General features: G+C 44.3%; 1 protein-coding gene across 4 annotated transcripts; it reads right to left on the bottom strand.

Annotated features, from left to right (window-relative positions):
• Nucleotides 1–1859: 1859 nt before the first annotated feature.
• Nucleotides 1860–20728, bottom strand: LOC129862187 (PHD and RING finger domain-containing protein 1-like). 4 transcript variants are annotated; one of them, XM_055933598.1, is made up of 19 exons: nucleotides 19867–20728; nucleotides 18845–18965; nucleotides 17940–18056; nucleotides 17612–17799; nucleotides 17239–17322; nucleotides 16814–16947; nucleotides 16520–16611; nucleotides 16213–16388; nucleotides 15594–15729; nucleotides 15386–15513; nucleotides 15093–15286; nucleotides 14754–14888; nucleotides 14511–14656; nucleotides 12180–14289; nucleotides 10741–12059; nucleotides 10446–10522; nucleotides 9521–9703; nucleotides 5389–5517; nucleotides 1860–4541 (listed from the first exon to the last, which is right to left on the bottom strand). In XM_055933598.1, exons 2-19 carry the CDS (start codon nucleotides 18930–18932, stop codon nucleotides 4377–4379), a joined length of 5601 nt encoding a protein of 1866 aa, XP_055789573.1. In that variant the 5' UTR covers nucleotides 18933–18965; nucleotides 19867–20728; the 3' UTR covers nucleotides 1860–4376. The 4 variants fall into 4 exon arrangements, with proteins under 4 accessions (XP_055789573.1, XP_055789571.1, XP_055789570.1 ...); XM_055933596.1 differs by having other exon boundaries at nucleotides 18845–18969; XM_055933595.1 differs by having other exon boundaries at nucleotides 18845–18983; nucleotides 19867–20727.
• Between the last annotated feature and the right edge of the window lie 398 nt (nucleotides 20729–21126).

Below are 21126 nucleotides of genomic sequence, written 5' to 3' on the forward strand. Positions count from 1 at the left end.
TGGTTTCATCTAGGAATGCCATCACTTTGCAGGCAGAGATTTCCACTGCTAGTACTCGTCACTAGTCAGTCACTGGCCTGTTTTAGTCTACTGCACTTTTTTCTTTAAAGTAATGCTGTCTTGTCATAGCACAGTAGCTAGGTAAAAGTGATCATTTTTTAACTTAAATAACACATTCTAGGGTAAGTGAAGGCTGTTTGGACAAAGACACTTGTTTGGTAGGGTTTAGTTTGTTGTAACCTTGTATGAACACTGTGAAGCGAGCATTTAAATATTCTATAATTACTTTAGATAAAAACTTTTGAGGCACCAAAATAATACCCTGGAAATTATAATAAAGTATATGCCATTTAGCAGACACTTTTATCCAAAACAACTTAGTCATGTGTGTATACATGTTTTTACATATGGGGGGGTCCTGGGAATCTAACTCACTATCCTGGCATTGCAAGCACCATGCTTTACCAATTGAGCTACAGAGGGCCACTTATCTTTAAAAAATATATATTTTATAATAGGACTTCTTTTGAGAATTAAAATAAGAAATAACTTTAGAGATAATTGTATTTTTTATTATTAATTACATTGTCCCAGAAAAATATGTACAAACATTTGAGTGGGCCTCCGGTAGTCTGGCCCAGGCCCAGTGGGACCTCCGGTAGTCTGGCCCAGGCCCAGTGGGACGTCCAGTAGTCTGGCCCAGGCCCAGTGACACGTCCAGTAGTCTGGCCCAGGCCCAGTGACACGTCCAGTAGTCTGGCCCCGGCCCAGTGACACGTCCAGTAGTCTGGCCCAGTGGGACCTCCGGTAGTCTGGCCCAGGCCCAGTGGGACGTCCAGTAGTCTGTCCCAGGCCCAGTGAGCTATAGTCAAGGCAGCAGTAAGGATAATACAGACCTGCCAGGGACGAAAAGAAAGTTAGTATAGAGCAACAAACCATTGCTCAGAGAAACCTACAGCAGAATAGTTGAAATCAGGCATTGGTTGGGGTTTCCACCTTCATTCCAGCCAATTCAGGCATTGAAATGCATTCCTATGGAGAAATGTCATGGCTGCTTTAAAAGTTGACAGGAATTGAACTGGAATGAATATAACCCCAATCCTGGTGAAATACCCTTATCTCATCATTTCATTAATTTAAGTATGCTCTCTCTAATTCTCTCCTTCTCTTTCAAGTATGCTCTCTCTAATTCTCTCCTTCTCTCTTTCTTTCTCTCTCTCAGAGGACTTGAGCCCTAGGACCATACGTCAGGACTACTGGGCATGATGACTCCTTGCTGTCCCCAGTCCACCTGGCCTTGCTGCTGTCCCAGTTTCAACTGTTCTGCCTGCAGTTATGGAACCCCTACCTGTCCCAGACCTGCTGTTTTCAACTCTTAATGATCGGCTATGAAAAGCCAACTGACATTTATTCCTGATTATTATTTGACCATGCTTGTCATTTATGAACATTTTGAACACCTTGGCCATGTTCTGTTATAATCTCCACCCGGCACAGCCAGAAGAGGACTGGCCACCCCTCATAGCCTGGTTCCTCTCTAGGTTTCTTCCTAGGTTTTGGCCTTTCTAAGGAGTTTTTCCTAGCCACCGTGCTTCTACACCTGCATTGCTTGCTGTTTGGGGTTTTAGGCTGGGTTTCTGTACAGCACTTCGAGATATTAGCTGATGTACGAAGGGCTATATAAAATAAACTTGATTGATTGATCACAGTTTGAGAGGAAATTGTAAAAATGTGTAATATCCTCATGTAAAATATTATGGTATTATAATTGTGGGTTCCTTTCCAAAATGTTGCCCATACGGTCACAAAAGTTATCCCTTAAATTTAGCATGTTAGTAAAACATGATCAGAGCAAAATGTAAATTGGGACAAATCTTACTTTTATTTCACTTAGTTATAATTTTGTGTTCCCTTTTTGAAGCACTTGTCCTAAGTGTCAAGTAAATGAGGGAAGAAAAAAGGTACAGTACATGCTCAAATCCAATCAACCCCTGGACACTTCAAGTACATCTGAAAGGATCAGATAGGTATAGTATACACAATTCAATAATTCAATATAGTATACACAATTCAATAATAGCTCCATCTTGCCTCTGACATGCCTCTGACAATCCTTTCAGGTTTACAGAAGTGCCAAGAGGATAATATTCCGGGATTGATTTGACATTTTTATCATTAAGTCCAAGGTGCAGGACAAGACAAGCTTAGCCAAAGGCAGGTCCACACACACCCGTTCTACTGAACACACACAGTATGGACACGTCAATTACAAAAAAGGAAAAGATAGGGTGACAGTGTCAAGCACTTTTCTACATAGAACATTTTAGAAGAGATTAAGAGGAATCTGAAAATAAATTGAGAAGGACAACTGTTTTCAGGCACAGTGGACAGCAGTATTCATTAGAAGGAAGGAAGCCAACCACCTCCACTGAGAAACAGTGTTAAGGATGACATGACTTGCATACAGTATGACTAGGGCCAATTTCTCCTACCCACGCCACCTGACTAGGAAACACTTTGGGCCTCTGTTTTTTTTTTATAATCAGTTCATGTAGTCATCAAAAACATCCTGGCCCTGACTACGGACTGTTAGCTATTTAACCATGCACACACTCCCCATGACAAGTATAGTGATATTTGTAAGTAACGAAACAAAATCAGTTTGTTTTTGCAAATGTTATTCAAATTGGAACATTTTCTTTTTTAATCAGACAATCTTTTAAAGGAAATGTGAGCAACTAGTTGAGTTCATAATCAAGTGTGAATAACTGCAAACATTAAGCTGCAAGACAGGCATTGTCTGCTTTGTCTTATGATATAGCTTATGATACCAATATACAACAGGACTAGCCACTTGACTCTGAAATAACTGTAAAATAACAGAAAAGAATGGTGAAGGTACAGAATTCACTCAGCTTTAAAACATATTAAACTCCTGTCCCCCAGGGCTGCAGGTTTTCATTCCTCCTTGGCAAATTACTTGTCAATTGATTAATTAAAGTCTCACCTAGTTTCCTATGTCTTAGTCAATAGCTGAAGTAAAAGTAGAATTAAAACCAGTACACTTTGGGCCTAGTCTGAATTTGAGAAAATGCACACATAACAGAAACGTTATCAACAACCATGTTTTTTGGGAAGTCTGAGTTGTGTGCCCTTATCTTGAGTATTCTGCCAAGAGACACCAGAGGAGCGTTGACTCAATCTGAACACCACTCAGGAGGATAGCCACTATGTGTAGCCACATACAGATGTAGGATCTTAACTTGATCACCCTGTTGTTGCAGGACATTTCAAGGCACAGCAGGAAATGCAAACATGAAGAGTATTCGTGGTTTAAAAAGGCTTCTAAAGTTTGATATTTCCACTTAAAAATTTCAGGCTTGATTTGCCCCAACTAAAAATGTATCAACCCCTACAAAAATGTTATTTAGTTATAATCCACACAGTAATTCAAATTTCCTGTTGCTACAAGACTATTTTCCTGCTGTGAGAAACTGGTCAACTTAAGAGCCTAACTGTACCGTTTGGCCAACCAGCACTCCATCGGACCCACATCCCATAGCACAGAGACATTCACAAAAACAAAAACTTCCTCCAGAACCATTCACAATATACATTTGTGAATACCCAGTAGGCAGCTAACTCAACTCGAAGGGCGTACATAGTGAATCTAAAATCTATATTTACACCAAATCTAAAATCAGAAATAACTTTCCTACTCTACAAAATTGCATACATGTATTTTTCTGCACTGTGGCATTATTTTCTTCTTCTAATATGTCAATGACAGCATTAGACTTTGACACCACAAAATTAGGACTCATGCCACAGTTAAACACCCCTCTCCCATACAAAAGACACAATTTAAAAAAAAATCAGCACTGCTTCTTCTCAGACATTTTGCCTGTAGAAATAGCTCATTCACATTATTCCTCAACCTCTCTTGATGGAAAGGCTCTGACAGAGTTGTCTGTTTAAGACAGAATCTCTGTGGTAACCTCTCCAAGAGTAGACTATGCTAGACCATGAAAACAAAGTGCATGGTCTGTCCTTGTGTGAATCTTGAAACAAATCCAATTCAAAAACAGATGCTTGTCATTCGGTGGTAATCAAAGTGCAAGACCACATTGGGTCTACTAAGTTATTTACACAACTTTCAACGAAAAGGCTCTTCCATTATTTTGTGAGATGGTGAATTACTATGAACAGAACGTAACAACTTTATAATCCCCAAAAACAATGAATAAAATAGCCAATCTGGAGGCACTATTTCTCAAAGTCCTTGAGTCCCTTAACAACCGGTGACAATTTGATAACAGAAATAATCAAATTAGTGTGAAAATGGCTGAGTCTCCAGGGCTTGTGGATGAATGTCCTCATGGGGTCTCTGGGTCATTTGTTCTATCTGTTTCTGCCTCCTGTGTCTTCCCTCCATCCTCTACTTTCCTATGTTTCCTGGCGTGTTTGTATTTGTCCACGTAGGCTTTGACCAGGTTGGCCACTTTTACTGGGTTGATCGCCCCGCTCTTACTATGGCAGACCTGGAAACGCAATGGAAAACAAAATCACATGCATCTTAGTGAAGCAATGTACAAGCACAGTCAAATTACTTTATTTAAATCCACAGTGAAACACAATGGCTGTCTTTCTGCAAGAATTAGAGTAAGACTCAGTCGATTCTTGTAAATCTAAACTCTCATATTGCACATGTTGGGGCAAGCCCTTATATCAGGGATGGGCAACTTTTATGGGGGTGGGGGCCACAGTCTGAACTCATGAAGGGCTGCAGTTGCTCGCGTGTCTGCTTATCCACATCAGTACCCACATCCATAGCCCCCCCCCATTGCGAGCAAAACATTTGACATTTTAGTGGCCCCCATCTTGACAGCAGAGAAACATTTTATACGTTTTAGAGATAATTTCCGTCAATTCTACACATTTTGCCATAGGGTGCAGAGAAATGTTTGCAGTTTTGAATATGATATCTAAGTGAGACTGACTAACAAAATCACAAGACGGGAGGCCCCTCTGTGGTAATTTGATCATGATAACAAGTTTAGATAGTTGGCCACTAAACTAACTTTGTAATCTAAAACATGTTAGCTAACATGAGCTAATTGACTAACCATCAGTGACTGACATAAGAGAAAAACTGCTGATACATAACCAATTGGTCCGAGAGACCTTCAAAAAGGGGGCTGCATGGCCGCCAGTTGCCCACCCCTGCCTTACATCAACCAATGAAAGACACTTGAACCAAAGATTCACTCCCATGATTAACATCTTTGGTTACATTATTATGTGCATGTTCTCCAGTTTCCATAAAAACTCATTTTAACTTATCATTGTAAACCACATGACTAATTTTTAGCCAATGATCAGGTGTACCTTCTGGACAGCCTTGCGTACGATATCCTTGTATTCGTCCTTAGTGATGTCTCTCTTCTGGTAGAACGGCTTGATAGCCAGCTTCACCTCCTCTATGGCTCTCTCCTGCATGTGGAGCTTCTTTATGTACTGTGGACAGAAACAAGGGATTGGTCAACACACACACAACTATAAAAGGGGCCCAGAGCCATGTATTTACATTGCAACAAGTATTCACTTGCAACAAGTATTCACTTGCAACAAGTATTTGTATTTATTGTGGATCCTCATTAGCTGTTGCCAATGCAGCAGCTACTCTTCCTGGGGTCCAGCAAAATGAAGGCACTTATATTCTTACAAGTGTGTTCCCTCAGACCCCTATTCTTGATGTGGAATAGAGTTTAGTCATGGCTCTACAGTGCCTTGCAAAAGTATTCACCCCCTTGGCGTTTTTCCTATTTTGTTGCATTACAACCTGTAATTTAAATGGATATTTATTTGGATTTCATGTAATGGACACACACAAAATAGTCCAAATTACACACAAAAAAAGAAGCCCCAAAAAAGTTTAAGTAGTGTGTGCATACAGTATGTATTCACCCCCTTCACTATGAAGCCCCTAAATAAGATCTGGTGCAACCAATTACCTTCAGAAGTCACATAATTAGTTAAATAAAGTCCACCTGCGTGCAATCTAAGTGTCACATGATCTCAGTATATATACGCCTGTTCTGAAAGGCCCCAGAGTCTGCAACACCACAAAGCAAGGGGCACCACCAAGCAATGAAGACCAAGGAGATCTCCAAACAGGTCAGGGACAAAGTTGTGGAGAAGTACAGATCAAGGTTGGGATATAAAAAATCTGAAACTTTGAACATCCCACAGAGCACCATTAAATCCATTATTAAAAAATGGAAAGAATATGGCACCACAACAAACCTGTCAAGAGAGGGCCGCCCACCAAAACTCAGACCAGGCAAGGAGGGCATTAATCAGAGAGGAAACAAAGAGACCAAAGATCACCCTGAAGGAGCTGTAAAACTCCAATCTCCGCTGTGGAGCATCTGTCCATAGGACCACTTTAAGCCGTACACTCCACAGAGCTGGGCTTTACGGAAGAGTGGCAAGAAAAAAGGCATTGCTTAAAGAAAAACATAAGCAACAGGTTGGGTGTTCGCCAAACGGCATGTGGGAAACACCCCAAACATATGGAAGAAGGTATTCTGGTCAAATTAGACTAAAATCTAGCTTTTTGGCCATCAAGGAAAATTATATGTCTGGCGCAAACCCAACACCTCTCATCACCCAGAGAACACCATCATCGGCAGGGACTGGGAAACTGGTCAGAATTGAAGGAATGATGGCGCTAAATAGAGGGTAATTCTTGAGGGAAACCTTTTTCAGTCTTCCAGAGATTTGAGACTGGGACGGAGGTTCACCTTCCAGCAGGACAATGACCCTAAGCATACTGCTAAAGCAACACTCGAGTGGTTTAAGGGGAAACATACTGGAATGGCCTAGTCAAAGCCAAGACTTCAATTCAATTGAGAATCTGTGGTATGACTTAAAGATTGCTGTTTGTTTCAAAATAAAATATATTTTGCATCTTCAAAGTGGTAGGCATGTTGTGTAAATCAAATGATACAAACCCCCCAAAAATCTATTTTAATTTCAGGTTGTAAGGCAACAAAATAAGAAAAATGCAAAGGGGGGGGAATACTTTCGCAAGACTCTGTATGTAGTAATGTGCGCCTGCCATAGTCTGTTGTGGACTATGACGAGACCTCTGGTGGCATATGTCTTGTGGGGTATGCATGGGTGTCTGAGCTGTGTGCCAGTAGTTCAAACAGACAGCTCGGTGCATTCAACATGTCAATACTTCTCACAAATACAAGTAGTGATGAAGTCAATCCCTCCTCCACTTTGAGCCAGGAGAGATTGACATGCATATTATTTATGTTAGCTCTCTGTGTACATCTAAGGCCAGCCATGATGCCCAGTTCTGATCCAATTGCAAGTCCCTCTTTGTGGCACTTGACCATACAACTGCACATATATATATATATATATTTGTAATAATAACAATTACAACAACACTGAATGAACAATGAACACTTTATTTTAACTTAATATAATACATCAATAAAATCAATTTAGTCTCAAATGAATAATGAAACAGGTTCAATTTGGTTTAAATCATGCAAAAAAAAAGTGTTGGAGAAGTAAAAGTGCAATATGTGCCATGTAAAAAAGCTAACGTTTAAGTTCCTTGCTCAGAACATATGAAAGCTGGTGGTTCCTTTTAACATGAGTCTTCAATATTCCCAGGTAAGAAGTTTTAGGTTGTAGTTATTATGGGACTATTTCTCTCTATACCATTTGTATTTCATATACCTTTGACTATTGGATGTTCTAATAGGTACTATAGTGTTGCCAGCCTAATCTCAGGAGTTGATAGACTTGAAGTCATAAACAGCGCAATGCTTGAAGCACAGCGAAGAGCTGCTGGCAAGCGCAGTAAAGTGCTGTTTGAATGAATGCTTACGAGCCTGCTGTTGCCTACCACCGCTCAGTCAGACTGCTCTATCAAATCATAGACTTAATTATAACATAATAACACACAGAAATATGAGCCTTAGGTCATTAATATGGTCGAATCCGGAAACTATCATCTCAAAAACAAAACATTTATTAATTCAGTGAAATACGGAACCGTTCCGTATGTTATCTAACGGGTGGCATCCATCAGTCTAAATATTCCTGTTATATTGGACAGCCTTCAATGTTATGTCATAATTATGTAAAATTCTGGCAAATTAGTTCGCAACGAGCCAGGCAGCCGAAACTGTTGCATATACCCTGACTCTGCGTGCAATGAATGCAAGAGAAGTGACACAATTTCCCTAGTTTAATATTGCCTGCTAACATGCATTTCTTTTAACTAAATATACAGGTTTAAAAATATATATACTTGTGTATTGCGCTTTTGTTAAATCATCCTCCATTTGGCGAAGTTGGCTGTCTTTGTTAGGAAGAAATGGTCTTCACACAGTTTGCAATGAGCCAGGTGGCCCAAACTGCTGCATATACCCTGACTCTGTTGCACAGACCGCAAGATAAGTAACAAAATTTCCCTAGTTAAAATAAATTAATGTTAGCAGGCAATATTAACTATATATGCAGGTTTAAAAATCTATACTTGTGTATTAACTTAAAGAAAGGTGTTGGTGTTTGTGGTTAGGTACACATTGGTGCAACGACAGTGCTTTTTTTCGCGAATGCGCTTGTTAAAATCACCCGTTTGGCGAAGTAGGCTGTGATTCGATGATAAATGAACAGGCCCCGCATTGATTATATACAACGCAGGACAAGCTAGATAAACTAGTAATATCAACCACCATGTGTAGTTAACTAGTGATTATGTTAAGATTGATTGTTTTTTATAAGATACGTTTAATGTTAGCTAGCACCTTACCGTGGCTCCTTGCTGCACTCGCATCACAGGTAGTCAGCCTGCCACGCAGTCTCCTCGTGGAGTGCAATGTAATCGACCATGATCGGTGTCCAAAAATGCCGATTACTGTTTGTTATGAAAACTTGAAATCGGCCCTAATTAATCAGCCATTTCGATTAATCGGTCGAACTCTAGTCTGTAGAACCTACCTTGTTGATGGTGCTGTTAAGGCAGAACAGCGTTTTCTTATGGACAGATTTCTTCCCCATCTTAGCTACTGTTGTATCAATATTTTTGGGCCATGACAGTTTACAATAGAGGGTTACTCCAAGCAGTTTAGTCACCTCAACTTGCTCAATTTTGACATTATTCATTACACGATTTAGTTGAGGTTTAGTGAATGATTTGTTCCAAATACAATGCTTTTCGTTTTTGAAATATTTAACTTATTCCTTGCCACCCATTCTGAAATTACCTGCAGCTCTTAAGTGTTGCAGTCATTTCAGTCGCTGTAGTAGCTGACGTGTATAGTGTTGAGTCATCCGCATACATAGACACACAGGCTTTACTAAAAGCCAGTGGCATGTTGTTAGTAAAGATTGAAAAAAGTAAGGGACCTAGACAGCTGCTACTGATATCACCCAAATGTGCATCGATCCATTTGAAGACCATAATTTTCCTTCCTCCTCTCAGACTCACCTTATCGTTCCTAGAAACATCATCCTCTCCCAGGTCTTCGTTGGGTTCCCCCTGCCCAGGTTTCGACAGCGCTACGGTGGTTAGGCTGCTGGAGGTGGCACTAGGGAGCGTTATGGACACACTGCCCCTCTTGGTACTCTGGACCTTGGGGTCAGTGAGTGACGTAGCCTTCAAGGGAGCCTCCTATAGGTGGGAAGATTTAGATGAGGCAATCTTCACATGTAAGCCTTTTGATTATTGGACAAATCCCAATTTGAGATGTGTGGGCAAGTTTAACATTAACTTAAACTGTGTATTTATGTTGAGGGAGAATTATAAAAAATGAATTAAGCAACACAAGTTGATGTCTCATGTCTCCCATCTCTTGCCTCATCATGCCCTAGCAGAAAATATGTTATTGTGTTAAGGTATTATTAGCACATAGCCTTTGTGATGTGTAACTTGGCTTCAGTTTTGATTTCCCTTGTAAGGTTTCTACTTTCATTTCACCATAAAACCCTCCTCTATCAGTTCAAGTTTCAGTCACATGATCTCTCTTGGGCCCTATTTGATCTGCACTGGCTTTCCGCTGACACGCCACAACTGCACTCCGAGTCAAAACGGACAGTCTGCCACCTTGTGGCAGAGGTGCATGTTTATTACAGAAATAGTTTGTACTGAAGGTTCTGAGCACTAAATCACAGATATCTGTAAAGATCAACAGAACATCTACTTGATATTGACATGACCGGCCGCCAGTACGATGCCGTGACTAGGTGCCATTTCATAGTGAACTGCCAGTTTACTGATTGATCATAACTACACATTTGCAGGAAAGAAAGGCAGCATACAGCGGTAGAGGCCTGAAGCTAAGCACTGACCTCACACCACACAGAACAAATCAGCTATCTAGGTAAGTACGCAAGGTCAACCTAATGAGCCGTACCTGACTGGATGCCTGGGCGGAAGAGGCAGGTCTGCGAGCTCCCTCCTGTTTCAGCTTCAGTTTGTAGAGGGCCAGCTCTGAGACGAAGGCAAAAACACCACATCTTAACTAGCTGTTCCTAATTCAAGAGCTATGACCCTCTCTGTGTTAAGTGAATTAGAAATTGTTTCTGAACCAGAGTCAAAGAGTCGACTACAAATTGTTGATTGATGTAATTCAACACGTAAGGGCTCTAATTGTGCCAATCTAGGTTATGGTATGCTTAAATGTTTTTAAAGGGTACTATAATACTCACTAGTGCCAGTCTTCTCTGGCTGTGGCCCCTCTGGCTCCTGTAGGTTCCAGGTGACCCTCTTCACCGAGGGTTTGGCCTTGGCACCTGCCGTGACTGGCACCGGTTCTCCCTCAGTCTTCCCCTCCTCCCCCTCTCCTTCCTTCTCCTGTTTGACCCCAGACTCCCCACTCTCTCCTCCTGGCTCCGTCTTCACATAGTCCAGGCTGTCCAGCATCATGTCCACGTCCATGTCATCGTCTGAAAGCTCCTCTACCTCGTGCTTCTCTGGGTTCACTGAGATGGGTTGGACTAGTGGAGGAGTCTCTGTGAGGGCCTCTGGTACTGGAGGAATCAGGGATGGGGTCCCCTGCTGGCTGGCTATACTCTCAGCAGCCTGAGGAGGAGCAGGGACAAGGTGTGTGCTGAGTGTTGAGAAGCTTGGGCTGGATTGGCCAGTTTGGGTGGGGGGAACAGGGATGTTGGAGGTTAGGTGTTGAGGCAGCTCAGGCCAGATGGGCTCAGTCTTGCTGGTGTCCTTTAACGCCTGATCTTTTTGATCTGCTATGTCTGATGTGGAGACGGCGCACGCCTCCTTTATGAGGGTGGAAGGGTGTTCTTTTTCGATATTCTTGTGCTGTTGCAAGTCCTTGACTGTGCTGAATGTTGACAGAGGTTTTTCTTTTTTGATTGGTTTACTATCCAGTGATTCTTCCAACATATCAAAGGCAGGTTTCTCTTTTTTTATCTCTTTGAGCAGCTTAGACTCCTTGAGTAGTTTTGTTGAGAGAGAGGCGAGTCTCTCTGTTCTAATGTCATTGCTGTCACTCTCCTTTTTCACCTCTGAGACAGAGAGGACAGAGAGAGATTTGAGTCCTGAGGAAAGCATCTGCTGTTTGACCTCTCGCTCTTTTCTCTCTTCTTTAGTCTCGCTCTCCTCTTTCAGAGGGACACGGGGGAGAACTTTTACCTTTTTCTTCTCTTTCTGTTCTTCTAGCTTATTGAAGGTGGTGGTTGAGAAAGACCCTGGTGGTCTCTGTGACCCCTCTTCTTTCCTCCTCTCTCTGGACCGCGACCTGGACTTTGGCCTCTTCCTGTCTTTCGACCGCACCTCAACCCTGTTCTTTGATCTGGAGGATGATGGTTGTGATCGTAAGTGGTCTTTCCTCCTCTCCCTAGACCTGGAACGGGAACGCGAGCGAGACTGCGAGTAATCACGCTTCTTGTCCTTTGACGGGCGACCCTTCTCTCTTTCACTCCCTCTGCCCTCGTTCCTCTCCCTGCTCCCTCTCTTCTGCTTTTTCCTCTTGGACCGCTCTCTGCTGCTGGAGCCTGACCATGACCTAAATCAAAATATTAGAAATAGTTATAATAATAGGAAATATACGAGAACACATATATTATTAAAACACAACCAAATTACTGTATACAAAATGTACATTATCAAACAATGACATTAGTACCTGGAGCGCCTCCTGTCTTTGGAGGGAGAACGTGACCGTCTCTTCTTCCTGCGAGACCTCTCAGAGATATCAGAGGTAGAACTGTCTGACGGGGAACGAGTCCTTCTCCTCTCCCTTGATCCCGAACGCCTAGAACTCCTCTCTCCCCCCTTGTCTCCTCTCCTACCCCTCTCATAACGTCTCTTCCTCCCTGCCTGGTCCGGGGCCTTGTCTTCCCTCCTCCTGCCGGCCTCCGGGCTGTTTGAGGCAGACCGCCGCTCTGTGGAAGACCCCCTGCCTTTGGATGTTTTGCTCCCCTGGCCTGAGGGCCTGGAGTGTGATTTAGACCTGGATGGGGACCTGGGGGGGCTGGCCTGGGGCTCTGACTTTATCTCAGTCTTCACCATCCTGTTTCTGTGGTGGCTGGAGGCTAAGCTGGATGAGGAAGGAGTAGTCTGCTGGTTCTGGGGCTCTCTACTGTTGCCAGTCGTGCTGTACTGCCCTTTCTCACCCCCTGGCTCATTCCTCTCCCTCTTCAGATGGACCTGGCTCTGGGACAGAGGTGTGCTGGTGCCAGTCATCACAGACCTGGGTGCGTTGTGAGGGCTGTGACCAGGCTTTGCAGTGTCAGAGTTCTCTAGCTCCCTCTTCACCTCCAGACCTTCTCCTGGGCCCTCATCCATCTCCAGTGACACGGCTTTCACCTGCTGGCTGGCACCTTCCTTCACCTGCTGGCTGGCACCTTCCTTCACCTGCTGGCTGGCACCTTCCTTCACCTGCTGGCTGGCACCTTCCTTCACCTGCTGGCTGGCACCTTCCTTCACCTGCTGGCTGGCACCTTCCTTCACCTGCTGGCTGGCACCTTCCTTCACCTGCTGGCTGGCACCTTCCTTCACCTGCTGGCTGGGACCTTCCTTCACCTGCTGGCTGGGACCTTCCTTCACCTGCTGGCTGGGATCTTCCTTCACCTGCTGGCTGGGACCTTCCTTCACCTGCTGGCTGGGACCTTCCTTCACCTGCTGGCTGGGACCTTCCTTCACCTGCTGGCTGGGACATTCCTTCACCTGCTGGCTGGGACCTTCCTTCACCTGCTGGCTGGGACCTTCCTTGTGCACCATGGTTGGTTTCCCCCCAGCATGGCTCTCTGCTTCGCTGTCTGAGCCGGTTGGATGGAAGGGGTCATATATATCCCCCTCTTCCTTCTCCTCTTTGACTGGTGTGTGTGAGGACATCAGGGGATTCTGTTTGTTCCTGCGCTCCTCTCTTTTACTCTTCGCCTCCTCTTCGTCCGCAGACGCTGGTTCTAGACAGTTGCCAGCGGCAACAATTGCAGAGGCGTTGCTAAGCTTTCGGGCATGCCAGACAGAGCTGGCGTTGATCCGGAAGCACACCGTGGATGATGCTGGTGAAGAGGTGCGGGCAGGGTTAGATGGAGAATCAGAAGAGGAGAACGAAGAGGAGAAGGAGCTGGAGAAGGCTGAGGAAGGGCCTGCTCTGTCTGGTCTCTGTCCCTCTGTCCTGCCCTGCTGCTGGTCCACAGTTTGCTGCCTGCCCCTGTTCCCACCCAGGCTGTTCACACAGGCATCAGGGAAGCTATTACTACCACTACCATTAGCACTGCTACTACTACCACTACTACCCCCTCTGCTGGCGTTGCCATTCGTCGGGCCACCGCTCTCCCGTTTTATCCTTGGTATCCTGGGAAGCACCGATACTGGTGCTTCCCATACTGGTTTAGCAGCGACCTTCTTAGCCTGGGGCTGTGGTGGCACCGTCTCCCTACCTCTGGAGTGAGAGTCTGGGGTAGGAGTGGAGGTGGCAGCCCTCTGGGTCCCATGGGGGGGTAGTACACCGGTGCCCTCCCAGTGGCTGTGTCCAGGACTAGGGCTGGGTCTACAGGGGGCAGGGATGTGGGGGTGTGGGTGACTCAGGATGGGAGGTGGATAAGTGGCTGGGCGGGGGGATGAAGGGGTGAGAGGGGACAGGCAGGGTCCTGCTACCAGGTCTCCGTTAATGGGGAGACAAAGGGAGCTGGCTGCTGTGGTAGGGGACATCCCTGAGTGGAGCTGGGCTACTGATTCACCAGAGCTGCTGCTCCTACTGCTGCCGGGCATGGATGACGACAAACCCACTACAACACAAACAACACCTGACTCAACATGATGTTGCTGTGTAACACACAGAATCCAACAGACTTCAAAATCAATGGTTAACAAGCAATAAAACGTTCACTAGTTCTTAAATTGTCAGGTAATAGATACGGTACCAGCAAAATACTAAGAGAAAGAAAGAAGAAAAAAAAGGACAAGAGATTGAACTAAAGAAAGTAAGAAACCCTAGCAGCCTGCTCACCTGGTTTGTTAGCCTTGAGGGATCCATCTCTGTTAATGACTACATCTGAGCTGTCCATCAGAAGCATGCTCTGTCCTGATAGGATGCTGCCCAGCAGGTCAGGCACTGGGGCCACCTCCTCCAACTGGGGAAGGCTCGGGCCCCACCTACAACCCCATGGCAACCACACGTCAGACATGTATCAAATTGAAGGATGTGAGCTACATAACAAAATAACATTTGGGAGGAGATGAGAAGGGGTACCTAGAGAGGCCAGCAGTGATTGGTCGAGCCACAGGCTGGTGCGAGAGGAGTGCGGAGCGAGACAAGCCACGCCTCTTGGCCTCCAGCAGTGACGACGTGGCCGTGGCCGAAGCTTGCTCCTCCTCATCATCATCCCTGGGGTGGGATCAACAGCCAATCAATATTCAGAACCATGTTGACGTCCATTCCACAATTGTCTGTTATTTTCTATGAGTTCTTTTTTTTCACTTCATGGTTTTGTTTGAAATGATTGTTTTCAGCATTAGATGGAGATCTCTATTCTCTAGATTAATAAAGTACTATGTTATCTTATAGTTGTGAGTTGTGCCTGAGACAGACCTGCTAGTGAAGGGGTCCAGATCGTAGGGGTCTCCATAGACAGAGAGCGATGCAGCTCCTATGTCAGCCCTCATACTGCCCAGAGTGGTTTCTGAAGGCCGGTAGACAGAGGGAAGGGACGAGCCCCGTTTGGGCTTCCCTATCCCTAGGCTACGGGCTATACGACCACGTGACGTAGCTTCCTTTTTCACCACCTAGGAATACACAGTCAGATTAAACATGAGCACTGATTCTGTCATTTTGTTTTAGGTACTATATTTTCCATGTTATAATTGTTAAATTTGAAGTCTCACCAGTTTCCTTCTGGACTTGGTCCTTCTCACTCGCCGTTTCCTCCTCCTCCTCACCCCGGTACCTGCAGCTTTGCCCTTACCACCCGTGGCAGACGATGACCTCTTACTCTGGCCTTTCCTGCGCTTTACTGTGGGCAAATGCATCTCTTTTAAAAACCCAGGTAGGGTGTGCGTGTGTGTGTGTGCGTGTTCACTGTGTTTTTTTCACCTGTCCTGCGTCGTCGACTGGATGGAACGCGGGGTGTGAGGTTCCGTATGTACACAGCTGTGTTGAGTCCAGCCACCACTGCGTTGATAGTCTCATCCAGCCAGGTGGTCTGTGGCATCAGAAAGCTGGGGGAGATCTGAGACCAGAGGTACACTGCATCACTCTACTATTCTCTGCTGTCTATTTGGACATGCTTTACTTGACATGACCTTCACAGCCGTCTAATGAGGCAGGCTGCAGCATCACACAGCCTGCAGCATCAACACCTCCCTCTGGCTCTCTATTCTAGACCCGCAGGTCAAATGTTACTTGGTGCAAGTAGCGCATTCAAACAAGACAAAATAACATAGGGTCATCATTAATCAAATGTTATGTAATACCATTCTACACAGAAACACCCATCATACACGTTTCAACCCAGGAGAGAAAACATGGGTAACATCATTTTTCATAAGTACATTATCATGCTGCTCACTAAATAATCTTTGATTACAGAATTCATATCAATACTACTCAGTCAATGCTACAGAGTAAGGGCTGTTGACACTAGTGGCGAGGAGCGGAGTGTAGTGAGGCAGAACAGAGAAGCCAGTAGGAAGCAACACGCCTCATGCCAAACCTGTGCAATGCGTGCCTGGGTGATTCGGTGGTGGTTGACACTGGCGCGGACCCTCTCACTCTGCTGGGTGCGGGCAATGGCCCGGGTGGGGCCTGCCACAGGGAGGCGGGAGCGGCTGGTTGTGGGACGGGCGCTGCTCAGACTCTCCGTGTTGCTCTGCTCTTCCACTGAACCCCCTGAGGAGCAATAACATTGATGAACTCTGGGATCTTGGTAAAAGGACTTTTTTTATATTGCTTTATACAAAGAGTATTGTCAACGTATTCCTCAGAGGAAGATGTAATGAGTCAGTACTGAGTATGATTACTTGAATGGCGGTTGTTGGCTTGACACTCTGGGCAGAACCATTCCTCCACAGGGACAGCATCCAGCGGGGGGGTCAGGCACTCCATGTGGTACCTTCCACGGAGCACAGACATGGAGTGGTAGGAATTAGGTATTAACATGGATATGATCAAGTTCCGTATTTATAAAGTGTTTTAAAGTACCTACCAGGTTAAGAATGAGAGAACATGGATATGATCAGAAAATAAAAACCAGGGAAAATTATAAGGGTTAATTGGAATGATCAGATAAAGATATTTATTCCTGATTGTCTCACCCAGCATCACAGCCGTCACAGAGCAGCAGGCAGTCTTCACGGTCACTCCCTCCACACACCTCGCAGCTGGTCTGTTCCAGCTCAAGGTCGATCACCTCCTCCTGGCCCTCCTTCACTGGTTTCTGCACTGTGATCTGCACTCAACCATCATGCACATAGATGAATGAGAAGAAAGTGACTGTCTGCAGCTCCCATGCTTGACCCATATTTGTAAATACAATGTTTCAACCATAATGATCTTTGCCACAAAATAAATCAAACACCCTTCATGTGGAATACACATGCCATATGTAGTAGCTACTTCTCTACCTCTCAGAACCCCCTCCCAACAATACATTCAGAAACACCATGTACAATATTAAATCAAGACCAAAGAAGGCAAATAAAAGACATTCACCAAGAGGAAGTCAAATTTTTAAACTCACCATTTTCTGCACTTTCCCACCATAACATTTTCTCAGGTAGATGTTATTGAAGACTATTCTGTCCACAGGACAAGAGTTTGCATTCTGGGGGAAGAACAAACCATGATTGGAGGCACAACATTTGGACACACTTTAACATATAATTACTGTCCATCTTAACAAACCCTCTTTATTGGACTGAAAGTGAAAAATGAGGTGTGGCGCCTTTGGACCAAGGTTCCAGTGACGCTCATGATTTTAACGGGTGAGTGTCTTCTAGTTCTTCCGACAATATTATAATTTTGTGTCTGTACTAACACTTAAGTGAATAAAAAGCTTTAAATAAAAAGCCCCTTGACCTCTCATTTTGCACCCTGTAATGTCACCCACCCACCTTGGACCACTCGAGGATGCAGTCGAGGCAGAAGTAGTGTTCGCAGCTCTCTGGCGTGGCCACGGGCTGGCTGTGGAAGGAGTTAAGGCAGATGGGGCATTTCTCAGTGTCCTCGTCTGAGCTCAGACCTGCCAAGTCAGCAGACGCTCCCCCCACCGCACCCTCCACCACATCGTCCTCCTCTCCATCTGAGGAACAAGTATGTCGTATGATCAGAAGTTATGAAACTCAAGTGGTAGATCTATACCTTGGATACTAAAAGCGTACCATAGACCATTACTGATTATTTTCCATGAGTACAGAATCCTACATTTCCATAGTCTCTCACCATCACTGTCATCCTCCTCTTCTTCCTCCTCATCTTCCTCTCCATCGAGGTCTTCCTCCTCCTCACCACTGTCAGAAGCTCCCTCTGATTCCTCTCCACCTTCATCGCTGTCTTCATCTGTAAGTTGACAAATAAAAGTAGATGAGTAAGTAATCCAATTATTTCCAATACCAGTAGTGATGAGGGCCAATCACTAAGGGCGCTTTCAAACATAGTTTAGAGCTGTAGTTTGAATCAGAATTTGATTATTTGTTACATAGTTTTTTTGTTGGTCCGGTTGGTTCGACATTGTCAAATGTCAAACAAACAAAACCACGTGTCCATGCAAGTAACTTGTTTATTGGACAAAAATGCTCACGTTAAATCCATCTATGATTATCATGAAGCGTCACTGTGTCCAAATCTTCATATGACTTTAGCTTTGGTCTTCCAACAACATGCGGGAGGAAACAGCGCAATAGCCGCTCTAACTGTGACGTGAAAGGGCTATACAGTAGCCTGTATCCCCGGTATAGCCCCCGTCTCCTCTAATCTGCATCCGATGTGCTCATAAATGTGCTGCTATACTCAGAATGTTTAAAATATATTAAGTTATGATGCAACTTGCATTTCTTCAAATGCTCGCAGTCAAATAACCAATAATACTACACGACTCTGGTTATTTTCCTGTGTTTGGTACGGACTGGGTTCTCACCTGCAGCAAACCTCAGCACAGTATGAATTGAATCGGACCCTTTCTGAGCAAACCACTGTTTGTGGTTTACTGCGCTCCCGAGTGCGGAGTGTTCACACCTGTCCAAACAAACCCAACTAAGGGGGTAACTGCACAAGAGTTTGAAAAAAAACACTCCAAACCAGATTCACTCCTTAGGGTATTCATAAAATGTAGAAATATTATTCCATACCTGAGATTGACCATACTGCAGGCCTTTTTTCTTTTCTGTGGGAGGCATTCCGGTTGATCAGCTCATCCTGGTTGTCTTCTTCATCCATGGCTGAACATCAGAGAGTTTCCTGCACCAATATCTAGCTAAATATCAAAGGCTATGTTTCAAAAGAGACATATGAATTTTCAGTAGCTGGAAAACACATGAAATTAAAATGAGTGCCACAACTATTCACCTCGTCCATGCACAAACAACGATTTCCTGTGCAGTCAGTATTGACACATGCAACAAGAACGCATTTTCACACTGTTAATACGGATTTAGCTACTGCATGAGATAGCGGTATGTGAGGGAGCTTTGTAAGTGAATGATAGCATGTCACAAGTGGACAGTTAGTTAGCCATTGTGAGACGTGAGTTAGCTACATTAGCTAGTTAACGTTTGCAGACTTGAACATTTGCGTTAACGTTAGCTAACGTTACCTACTGTAGATAACTAAGACTACATCGTTTTCCAGGCATAAACTACAAGCACAATCCAGACGGACAAATGAAAGACATTTATATCAAATGATCTTATTCGTAGATGTGTTAGCTACCTAGCAAGTAGTAGTAGTTAAGCTTAACGAGTAATTAAGTAGCTAGGTAGCTAACAACTGCTGCTACTTCACTGCCTTGTTTCCTCAACAACAAAAACATTGAGCGACTTTGGTGCTGCACTGTGAATGTATGCTCGCTAAAAGAGCTAACTAAATAAACCGTTGTAAATAAGCTTTCGTTACCTACCTTATTGCAAAGAAAACGTGCAAGTTATGGAATATTCTTAGCTAGCTACCAGTACCTGCATTGTTATGGATAATAGTCTGCTAGATGCTAGCCTGCTACTGCTAGCATTAGCTTGATTCTGAATATAACTTCACTTGCACGCTCGTTATGTTCGGTGCATGTGACATTCATATGTTATCAGTTTAAAAGTTATCATTATCCAGGCGTACGTTAATGTATACTTCGAACGTGCAAAGCCAGGGTGTTTACACCTACCCTACGCGGTTGTGAATGACATGTTTGGAGTAACTGCTTAGTCCACAATTTTTGTTGAGTGACACCGCAGGCTGGAATGACGGAAATGGCCAAACGTACGCTTCTCTTCTTCTTCTCTGTGACTTTTATGACGTACCACAATTATTTTTGTATTGCTGCCACCAACTGGACGGGGGTGGGAAAAAAATGCAAAAAATGTCATTTCAATTACAGAGAAGGGAAAAAAATATATGAATCCACAGGTATTACACAAAAAAAGTAATAAAAAACATCCCTCTCCTTCAGTCCATCAAAAACTCCATAACTCCCTACACAGGCTCTAGGGCCTGCCATGAAACAGAACTGCTGGTAATGGGAACCACAGGAGGCTGCTGAGTGAACGGCTCATAATAATGGCCGGAACGGAGCAAATGGAATGGTATCAAATACATGGAAATTCCGTAAAGGGAGTGTAGAAGAGGTGAAAATATTATTGTTGTCTATCAACAATGACAAGCCACCGGGGTCTGACAACTTGAATGGAAAAATACTGATGTTAATAGTGGACGATATTGCCACTCCTATTTACCATATCTTCAATTTAAGCCTACTAGAAAGTCTGTGCCCTCAGGCCTGGTGGGAAGATAACGCTATTCTGCTTCCCAAGAATAGTAAAGCCCCCTTTACTGGATACGCACTGAGCTAAAGGGTAGAGCTGCCGCTTTCAAGGAGTCGGACTCTAAATGGGACACTTATAAGAAATCCTGTAATGCACTCAGACAAACCATCAAACAGGAAAAGCGTCAATACAGGGGTAAGATTGAATTGTACTGACACTCGTTGTATGTGGCAGGGCTTGTAAACTATTACAGACTACAAAGGGAAGCACAGTCGCGAGCTGCCCAGTGACACGAGCCTACCAGACGAGCTAAATTACTTCTATGCCCGTGTCGGGGCAAGCAACACTGAAGTATGCATGAGAACATCAGCTGTTCCGGACGACTGTGCAATCATGCTCTCCATTGCCGATGTGAGAAATACCTTGAAACAGGTCAACATTCACAAGGCCACAAGGCCAGACGGATTACCAGGACGTGTACTCCGAGAATGCGCTGACCAACTGCCAAGTGTTTTCACTGACATTTTCAACCTGTCCCTGACTGAGTCTGTATTACCAACATGTTTCAAGCAGACCACCATAGTCCCTGTGCCCAAGAACACTTAGGTAACCTGCCTAAATGACTACCGACCCGTAGCACTCACGTCTATAGCCATGAAGTG

The sequence above is a fragment of the Salvelinus fontinalis genome, chromosome 9 (assembly GCF_029448725.1).
Source record: "Salvelinus fontinalis isolate EN_2023a chromosome 9, ASM2944872v1, whole genome shotgun sequence".
NCBI lineage: Eukaryota > Metazoa > Chordata > Actinopteri > Salmoniformes > Salmonidae > Salvelinus > Salvelinus fontinalis.